Source organism: Clupea harengus, chromosome 8 (assembly GCF_900700415.2).
Source record: "Clupea harengus chromosome 8, Ch_v2.0.2, whole genome shotgun sequence".
NCBI classification, from domain to species: Eukaryota; Metazoa; Chordata; class Actinopteri; order Clupeiformes; family Clupeidae; genus Clupea; species Clupea harengus.
In genome coordinates this window covers 24089150-24100023 of record NC_045159.1, presented here as the reverse complement: position 1 = coordinate 24100023, position 10874 = coordinate 24089150, and the positions used below count along the sequence as shown (strand labels likewise).

At 45.2% G+C, this 10874-nt stretch overlaps 1 protein-coding gene across 1 annotated transcript; it reads right to left on the bottom strand.

Moving 5' to 3' along the window:
- Nucleotides 1-5054: 5054 nt before the first annotated feature.
- hspb1 (heat shock protein, alpha-crystallin-related, 1) lies at nt 5055-10091 on the bottom strand. Its single transcript, XM_012822813.3, has 3 exons — nt 9518-10091; nt 7916-7979; nt 5055-6718 (listed from the first exon to the last, which is right to left on the bottom strand). The coding sequence occupies exons 1-3, from the start codon at nt 9969-9971 to the stop codon at nt 6562-6564; spliced, it is 675 nt and encodes a 224-aa protein (XP_012678267.1). The 5' UTR covers nt 9972-10091; the 3' UTR covers nt 5055-6561.
- Nucleotides 10092-10874: the final 783 nt, after the last annotated feature.

Genomic DNA, 10874 nt, shown 5'->3' with positions numbered 1-10874 from the left:
AGAATCTGAATAAAGCAAATCAACAGCATTGTGTCCGTGTGCCTACGTTACTACTCGCACAAATCATGTCCTGTTTCACCTTGTGGCCCAAAGCCACACACACACACACACACACACACACACACACACACACACACACACACGCTGCTTTGCACACAGTGGTAATGTGTGAGTTGGATGTGGCACTTAGGGGGAATAAAAGCTTGAATTACCTCTCAATGCCAAAATAGGAAGTAGTGCTGAATCATGAAGAAGTGTTAGCCTTAGATGGTTCCTCAAGATGGCTGACAGAGAAGGGAGGCACAGCCCATCCGCTCCCACCTCTGCCCCCTCCCTCTTAGAGTCAAGTGTGCAATTTGCCAAATTAGTCAAATGGAGTCAGTGGGGCATCTGTAAGCAAATTGTTCTTGCTTCCCTAGAACATATTGATTTTGCTGTATTGTCTGTGTGTGAGTCAGGATGAGAGCAACAGAGTGTGTCTGTGAGTGTTTGTTGTGTATATGTGTGTTTGTGTATTATGTAATAAAATAAGGATGAATTGGACTCCAAGGACATTCAGTCACATGATAGATAGATAGGTAGATAGATAGATAGATAGATAGATAGATAGATAGATAGATACCTTAGGTTAGGCTGTAAGCTTTTTAACATCTCTAAAGTACGAGTGTGGTACACTTGTTTTATTTGCACTCTTAAAGAACCTGAGAATTAGATGTCCTGGATAATCACTACATTTATAGCAATTTGTGTGAATGAATGAATATTCATGAGTGAAAAAGTCATTATTTGAAGCAAATTTGAGATTATTTTGTATTATTAGATAGTATATATTATAATATGTATATACTGTGCGCATATTATTTAAAATGATAAAATATATTTGCCACTATGTTCCTATAACTGAGGGTCAGATGATGGAAAACCAAAGTTTATAATTAATTAAAGTTAATAAGTATAAGTTCATAAGCTAATAAGTATACGGCTGAAACATGAGTTTCTGTAAGAATTTTATGCACTTTATGTACTCCAAGAAACCCTTAACTGATGTGTTGAGAGATAGACCGATGTCCGATATCAGAATGTCTGAGATGAGAGCGTGTGGGTTTCACATCTCTAGGAAGGTTGACTGTTTTTGGAGCCACTCGCTCCATGACTCTCCATGACATAGCTGTCCAAATAACTGGGCACGCGTCCCTTGTCCGGGAAATGACACTCGTTCATGGATCTTCCTCTTCCTCTTCCTCCAGGGGCACTGTACTGCCTGGGCCCCGCGCCCCGCCCTGCCCTCCCCTCCCCGACACTGACAGGGCTCAGGCACAGACGTGTGGGGCTCAAGTGTGCCAAGCGTGGACGTCCCTGGGCACCCTCTTGAGTTTCACGCCCCTGAGGAGAGGCATTTACAGGGGGTGGGGTGGGGTGGGGTGGGGTAGGGGGGTCAACGTGAGGCAGGGCCCGAGTCATCTCCACCCCGGGTGAACTTCCTAAGATCACATTAATTGGTGCCTTTGGAGAGCTGGCCTACTTACGCCTGACAGCTGAGGCTGGCGCAGGGAGAGGGAGAGGGAGAGAGGAGGGAGGTGAATCCTCCAATCGGAGCGGTGGCTGATGGCAAGGCGTCGGCACACCGGCACAAAGAGGGAGACCCGCCCTGACGCAGGGGTTGGGCAGCTGCTGGGTGGGGGAAAGGGATGGGATAGAAATTAATTATTTAATCGGCCATTATAGGAGAGAGCGAGAGAGAGAGCGAGAGAGAAATAGGGGAGTGAATCGTGAGTCATGGTTTTGAAAGGCCCTCTAAAAAGACTCGCCTTGAGTTGTGCGCACTCAGCTGGAGCTCGGCAGCTAGATTGAAATGAGCTCAGAGAAGCTCGTTTGCATTATTTAGAGCTCCCGCCATTGCTCCTTTGACCTAATCAGAGTAAATTACACTGCTGCTGGCTGAGAGTAATGTGAGCTATCAAAATTGTGAAATAGTCAAAATCAAAGGCTGGTTTCTTGGAAGTTTTCTTTCTTAGAGACAGAAAGGCAGTCGGACGGATTCTCTGTTCATTTCTAGGTTTGTCAACTCATGGAAGGAGCTGGAAGAAGTGACAGTGCACTCCAGATTCCTGTCATCTGCTGCCAGAGAGCATGCCGGAAATGCAGGGCATGGAGGAACCTTTCTATAAATAGAAGGGCCCTGCAGCTCCAGAGAAGAGAGTGAGAGAGAGAGAGACAGAGAGTGAGAGTGATAGAGAGAGACAAAGAGAGTGAGAGAGAGCGAGAGAGAGAGAGAGAGAGAGAGAGAGAGAGAGAGAAAGAGAGAGTGAGAGAGAGAGAGAGAGAAATAGAGAGAGAGGGTGGGGGGGAAAGAGTGAGAGTGATAGAGAGAGACGAAGAGAATGAGAGCGAGAGAGAGTGAGAGTGAGAGAGAGAGCGAGAGAGTGAGAGAGAGAGAGAGAGAGAGAGAGAGAGAGAGAAAGAGAGAGTAGGCATGTGCATTAGTATGCAGCGCTATAGAGGCAGAAGTGTGGGCTAAAAACAGACAGTGGTGAGTGGAAACACGCTGTAAATAAATAAAAGAGAAACCCGTCCCGTAATCGGTTCTATTTTAGCTCCTCTCTGGCTCAATGGCGTGGCGTTAAGCTGTTGGTCGAGAACATAGCCCACAGTCTGTGAACACAACACAGACAACCTGGGGTCACCGGACTTAAATTAAGGAGGTGTCATCGGAGTGGAGTTTCCACATGACGGACGTGTCACTTTTAACCATGACCTGGTGATTATTAATGTGTCATTCGTGTACCCAAGGCCTTAGCAGAGAGCTTCACGTCTACAGGAATCAGCCCCCAGACATTTGGAAAACATTGGTCCATCATTCACATGTGATAGATGCTGCTCTGGATTTAGGAAACTTGTGTTTATTGCAAATGGATACTAGTCATTCTCACCCAAAGCACATGGTTTCTTGGTCTGTTTTATCTGACGCCAGATAATGTTCTGAAGCAATATTGTCTTTGGTCTTGTTTATTTTCTCTCATATCTCCCATCCCACTGTCTCTTTTCAGTTGACATTATTTTATGTTGCCTTTTTTGTTGTTGTTATGCTATATATGTATGAATGACAGCATTCAGTGCATTTTCACACTTCAGCCTCATGCTTAAATTGTTTAAATGAACCCCCCCCTCATCAACCTACATTCACTACAGCAATTTTATTAAAAAGGAAAACTGAAATATCGCATTGTCATAAATACGCTTTACTCAGTACTTAGTCAAAGCACCTTTGGCGAAAAAAGCTTTGGACACCTAGATTTGGGGATTTTCTGCCAGTTTTCTCTGCAGATCCTCTCAAGCTCTGCCAGGTTGGGTGGGGACCGTCAGTGGACAGCCATTTTCAGGTCTCTGCAGAGAAGTTGAATTCGGTTCATGTCAGGGCTCTGGCTCAGCCTCAGAGTCCCTCAGACTCTGTACCCTTGGGAGATGTCATCAAGGTTTGTGCCTGCAATTTTACTGCACAGTCAATTCCACACAACTCCTTCCAACCTGTCCTTGTTTTTCAAGTTAACCGACCCAACCCAGCATATAAAACACTCAATAAAACGAGAATAAGAGATTCTCCTGAAGATGGGGTCAGTGTTAAAACTCCTGAGCTTCCAGTAGGAGTGTCCACACGGCCCGGGTACATCAGTATTTGTTTCAAAAGTGAACTTGTCATTAGTTATCGTCCCCAGATACCTGTACCGTTGAAAAACTTCAACAGACTGGCCATGAATACCAGCAGGAGGAGTAAGGGGAGACTTCAGTTCTCATTTCCTTTGTTTTGGGGCACATTTACTGTAAATAAAGGAAGGAGTGAGCAAAAGGTAAACAACCGCCATAAAAGGTAATAGATTATTTGACAATTACCTCTTGTCTACTCGGTAAGTCAAGAGCCTGGAGCCACGTTCAAATCAGGCAGTCGGTCCCTTAAGTGCCTTGGCCAAAAAGAAACTGCAAAATGTAATATAAAAAGTCTGAAAAATAAATGTGCTTCTCCAAAAAGTCTGTTGAATAAACGTTCTGCCCCATCCATATTTATACCATTTCGAGCCCTTGCACCAGGTGATGTCCATTAAATCCATCAGGGTTCAGGGCTTAGGCCATAGGGTCTGAATATTTATGTGATATTTGTGATATTTCAGTTTTTCCTTTTCAACAGATTTGCAAAAATATGTTTTCACTTTGTCATTAAGGGGTATTGAGTGTAGATTGATGAGGGAAAAATGAATTTAAGTGATTTTTTGCACAAGACTGCAACTTAACAAAATGTGAGAAAGTGAAAGGGTCTGGATACTTTCTGACTGCACTGTATGTGTTTTGGTACCTGTTATGGTGTTATGGGCCTAGCAGAGGTTTCTCCTGTGTGGCTGCCGTTTTCCCTGTCTCTGCAAGGTAGAGAGTGGGCGTTGTCTCGGACCGTGCGTGATTGCTGGGCGGGACTTCTCCCTTCTTAAGCCGGCCTGCCCCAAGATGGCAGCGCTCGCTATCTGGTACCTTACCACATTGTGCGTTATTCTGTGACTCCATCACACAGGTTCTTTTACCACATGTTGATTGATCAGTCTGCAGGCTAAATATACTCTACAGTGCTGATGACAAATCAAAGGCACTGTCCAGAGGTGATAAATAGTGTTAGTGCATTGGAGAGAGGAATAGTCTGTTCCCTCCTATATGAATTCATTCAGCTAAATGGCTGTTTCATTCTTTGTCAGTGGTATATTGTAAGAACTTCCCCTCCTGTAGCCATGGAAACAGGTGAGCATCAAGAGACCAGCTGTGAAACCACCACTTGCATATGAAGAGGACTGTCTGCTGCTCAGCACCTACATAATCTATTATTATAACTCCACGTTTCTGAGTTTATAATGAGGTTTGTCTGCATAATAACAAAGCCAATAGAATCCAGTGATATTCCTCATACGTGTCCACTTCCTGTTCATGAAGAGGTCTGCTTTGTTGCATTCTTCTAACATTCCACTGATTCCATTACCTGACCTCCCTTTGATTCAGAACACCAACAAAAGACCCAGCTCTGAGATGTGCATCACGTCTGTTTTATCCAGTTACCAGTTTAGATTAGGAACGTCTGTTTACAGTAGCACTATTATTCCCACCTCAAGTTATTTTCTTCAATGATAAATCACAGCAAGAAACTGTGTATGGCTTGTCCAAGAGCTGATACAGGAATTGTGTACAGGAGATGTGGCTTGGCAGAACGAAGGAAACAGACGGCGACCATTATGGACTGTATTCAATTTCTCATTCTGAAAGACTAGCAGATATCATCATACTGTCACTATTGTCATGTTGGCAGCTATGGTGTGGCCATGAATGTTGTAGATGAAGGCTGAGTGTTACCAAGGTAACTGGTGTTCTGGTGTTCTACTCATGGCCAGAATGTTTCGAGTTGAGTTGCCACAACACCCTCTCTACCTCTTTGTACACAGTTTACATGGTTAATAAAATACAGATTTGTTACTTTGTATTTCATGGTTATAAGTTACTATTTATGTTAACCAAATAAAACAAATGCACTATGATAAAATGATAACATAAGAAAAGGTGATTTTTTGAGGGAAAGTTTATTCTCCATTAGCACGCAACAATTCCCCCCAAATGCAACATCAGATGAAAAACTAACATTTCCTCTCAGCGAAGAAATTGAAAAAACATCAGGTTTAGTTTTTATTCACATTCACACTGTTCTGAGCTTGGTCTAATTTTAGGGACTTCTTCAGTCACAGGAAAGGAAGAACCAGCCTTTTTGGAGAGACCAGGGCTGTCTAGGCTGTTCGTGTAGCGTCAAGGAGTCTGTTTCTGAGCTCCTTCACAAAGCTGAAGCGGTGATTGGCAGCATGCTGTTGGCGTTAAGGGGCAGTGTTCAGGAAGCAAATGCAGATTTAGTTGCTCACAGTGCCTGACAAGCAAATTATATATCAAGGTATGTGTGCGAGTGTGTGTGTGTGTGTGTGTGTGTGTGTGTGTGTGTGTGTGTGTCTGTGAGTGTGTCTGTCTGTGTGTGCGTGTGTGTGTGTGTGTGTGTGTGTGTGTGTGTGTGTGTGAGAGTGAGTGAGTGAGTGAGTGAGTGAGTGAGTGAGTGAGTGAGTGAGTGTGTATCTTAATGCAAATGAAGAGTGTATTTATTGCAGAGCCAGCATAAGGCGCTGGTGCAGATGTGTGTACTCAGGGCTCCCTGCCGGGGGTTGGATCATTAGAGGGGAAAGTCGCGGAGACGAGGGATCTGATCCACCCTCCACCCCCCACCGTCTCCCTCCTCTTCCTCCGCCCCACTGTGCTGTTGGGACATCCAGTCAAAGGAACTGGGGTTCGGGTCTCTGCTCCACCGAATCAGTACTGTAAATGTGTGTCTGTCTCTGCCTCACGCACCGATACTGTAAGCCATCTCTCCTGCTTGTGTGATTATGGCTGTGTCTGTGTGTACGTGTCAGCTATGCGTGTCATCTACATTAGCAATGTGTGTGTGTGCGTGTGTGTGTGTGTGCGTGTGTGTGGCAGGGATTGGGTGTGTGTGGGTTAGATTCATTCTTTCTTGACAATGCTGTCTTTCTCCACGTTGACGGGGATGGTGATCTCGGAGCCCTGGATGGCTGATTTGGGCAAGGGGAGCTCCACAGTCAGCACTCCCTCGGGGGACAGGGAGGATGTGATCTTCTCTGAGTCAGCACCAGGGGGCAGCCTAGAGCGCAAACAAAAAAGCACGGAATATGAGACAGCATCCAGATTTCTCTACTGCTGACAGTCACCATTCAGTGGTTACATCAGTCTACCACTCCAGCACGACTGCATGAGTCATTTTCAACAACCTCGTATGTGTAGTTTTTGGATAATTATGTAGAATTTTTCACACATATTGTTTCGGCATATATTTTTTATGTATGTCTAGCACACTCTTTCACAATAAAACAGTATGATAGAATATTACTTAACCTATAATATTTTATACTGTTGATCTCTACAGTTCAGAAACTGCAGAGGTCATGGGTGGGTAAAAGGGTGTGGATATGATCGCATAGGGTACTTCCTGTAGATGGCGACAGAGGGCCAAAAAACTTTGAATTTAAGGTGTGTGGCCTAATGCGCCATACGAGAGAAAACCACAAACATGTTTTTGTGAAGACTTGACGATAAGAAAAGGATACAAGAGGTTGAATCTTGGGAGAGACTGGAATTTGCCTTACATGTGGATACATATCTATGTGAGACTTACCCTCCCAATTCCAAGTATGACAGTCTCCAGATGTTAGTCATTGTTTTTTCTCCCTGTCTTGTTATCTCACACACGTTCACAACTGACTTGTCTCTGTGCACGAACACTACAGTTTTTTTGAGCGCATACACTGAGCAGACAGCTAAAGAACTATGAGGAGCAATTCGCTGAAAATGTATGTTTAATTAGAATCGCGGATTCCGCCTTTGAGTTGCAAGGCAAACAACCTATGATGTTCAGTGGTCGTCCGACAATATGCAGGAACTCTGGCACAGGGCACAGCATTGCGCAGAGCTCAACATGAATAGCTCTCCCACTGTTATGTAACAGTTCCCCAACATAAAAAATGACTCAAGAACTTAGCTCACTTAAATCATAGGATTAGCAGGAGTAACCATAGAAGGATTGTATATCACACAAGACATAGCTGTCTGCCTTAGCTATTTGCTATAGCTGTGAAAGTCTGAAGGAACATGGTGTGCTTCCATTATATGATACAGGAGTAAAGGTAACATTTGTTGATCTCTATAATGCTAAACAAATAGTTTTTACAAATTATTATCATGCAAGTGTCAGGGCAAGGGGAGCCTGTTCTGCAGCCCTTAATATTTGTTATCTCTCAACCCCAAACCTGTTGTGAGGCGTTGTAATAGGCAGCATACTTACGTGTACTTCCTTGTGAAGCATCTGGAAATGTATCCGTGCTCGTCTCTCCTCTCCTCATGCTTTCCTGTGTGGAATAAACACATGCAGAGGTCAGCCAGAGCCACTGAGCAGCCAACTGTGTCCCTCATCTCTAATGTTGGTCAAACAGGTAGTCATTCCTAAGCGGCACCATATTAAGAAAAGTCCAACAATCAATAAAGGCACTGTTTTATGTTAGAGCTCTTGATTCTGTAGGACCAGAGTTATCAGCCGTGGCCCTTCAAAACTGGCACGTGCCTGCAACTTCTCAAGGGACGGAATGTATGGCGCCTGTAGACAGCAGTGTTGAATATGGTTGTTTATGTAAGGGCACTCTATAGGCTGGGAGTTATCAGCCATGCCCCTGATAACTTTCCAGTGTCTGTGTCCTCTCATAGGATTGACAGGCATACTGCTGCATGGATGGTGCTGTTCATGCAGTCAATTATATGTGTAAGAGTCATTTTCCATGCGTTTGATAAGTGACTAGGGCCTGTATCCTATCACAGCATTGCATGTAGAGCTGTGTGTACTGTTCCACTCCTGCTGTCCCACAGGCCATGCCGGGAAGCGTCTGTGCCCCTGTGTTTGTGTTGACGACAGACTGATAATAAGGGGGGGCAGCGGGCCCTCTGTTTCCTCTCCCTGTGGGATGCTCAGCAGATGAGTTGGCTAACTTTAGGGGGTATCAGATGGGCACTGCGTCTGCGTGCACTCATCTCAGCAATGTTTTAAAGAACCACCCCCGAGACATGTTTATGTTGTCCTCGTGTATTAGTGGATATGTCGGACTGGCATCCCAGCATTTCATATCTCATGTTAGGACACGAAGCCTCAGGAGAAATGAGTGTATCTTTGAGTGTTTTTTTCCTGATTAGGAGATTGCTCTAAAGACTAAACATTCAGTTCCAGTTCTTAGTTTATAGGTGCTGGTGCCGAAACCACTGCTCCAAAGGCGGTGTCTGATTTGTGGAGGGTTGTATAATGTCTCAGAAATCTGGCCCGGCTTTGGTCCAAGCACTCCCCTCCCTGACAGTCGGGAACATTGTGCTTTTAAACTGATGCCTTGTGTTGTCTGCACTTTAGAGCATTTGTGCTCCAGCTCTAAGAGGTATACATGAGGCAGTTTAAAAATAATTTTCAACACATTGCCAGTTTTTCTGTCTTGTGCGCAGAGTGGGTCTGTTGCTTCTTTGCTGTCTCTCACATACTTCTTAGCTAAGATGTTGTCAACCGCAGCAATCTTGTGGTGTGTGCAGAAATGTAAGCCATTCTAGTGACATAAATTTAGACATTAAATCTGCCAAGTTTTGATATGTCCCCACACGAAAACTCAAATACTCTGTACTGTGTGATTACAGGCATTGTGTATAGAATATCCTTACTAAAATTTAAATGGTTGACAAAATGAGTGAATGTGCAGTCCACTCCATACACCCTCTCTCAGTCTAACACACCAGCAGAGACAATCATAACAGCTAGCCAGAAACAAACTGAAGCTCAAGCAAAACACAATCGTATCAACAAGCCAAGGGGTTTCACAAGTTCCCTGAGATATTTAGGGAGAGGATGTCAAAGTCTCACCTGTGATCTCGACCACGCCGTCTTTGGTCTTCACCACCAGGTCCTCGGGGGAAAAGTGGTTGACATCCAGGCTGACCTTCCAGCTGTCCTGGGACTGCTTGATCTCGGACATGCCGGAGCTCAGCTGTCGGGAGAGGGCGCGGGCGTAGGCCGGTGGCGGCTGGGGAATCATGGGCATCTGGGGCATCTGGGGCATCGGGGACATCTGGGGCATCTGGGACATTTGGGACATCACGGGCATATGGGACTGGAACGGGGAGACGGAGTCGGCGACGGAAGGCAGGCCCTGGCGCATATATCCGGGCCAGTGGGTGCTGGGGAAAGGGGTGAAGTCCTCGTGCAGGGAGGGCATGCCGAAGGACTGGTCAAACAGACGGCTGCCCTGGTACCAGTCACGGAAGGGGTCCCAGCTCGGGGTGCGGAGGTAGGAGAATGGAACGCGCCTCTCAGCCATGTCTGTGGAAAACCGATCTGTTGGACGAAGTGGAGGAGGAGAGCCTGATCTTGGTCAAACTTTCCCGGAAAGGTACTGACTGCCTCTCAGCTGGAGGGTTTTATAAGTGCCTCTCTGGCCACCCCTGCAGACACACCTCCTCAAAGTTCCTCTCTGGTCCCCCCTCCCCTTCCAGATATTTATAGAAGTGACTAGAATCTCTATTCACGGCCGATATAGCACTAGAATGGAATCCAATGCACTGGCCCTCCCCAACACAGCTGCCAAATACACTCTGTCTGACGACCCCCCCCCCCCCCCCCCCCCCCCCCTTCTCAATTGTAATCCTGCCCCTCCCCCATTATGGGGGAGAGAGAGGAATCTATGAGGCTGTTGTAAGGCGGACAGCCCAACTCAGCATAATTGGAACCTCAACATATGGTGTATAGCCCTCTCCTGTGACATATGTAGACAGTACAGTATGTGACCGTCATATATGTGTTGATGGCACTTTAAATCTCCATTGGATATCAAACACAGTGTGGCGTGACCCATCCGCTTCTTTCACAAAGCCTGCATGATCACACAAAATGTATCTTCAAACAATCGTTCAGAGCTACTAGTCAATTCCATACATCCCAGTATGTCCATTTAGATGTAATGAACATTCATGGTATAATTGAATATTTTTTAATTCGCCATTCAAATATTATAAAGAGGTATTTTCCAGTAAAAACAAAGCATCAGATATGGTACAGTGTTTTAAATATTTAAAAACTATTCATTAAATCAGTATCCGTGTTCCATTATGAGAGGGAATGGCACTGAAAGATGGGCATGGTGTGGGTGCACTCCCATCAGCCCTATATACTGTATGAATGTCTGTCTCCATGGACATAAGTCTTACTTAAGTACAGGTACATA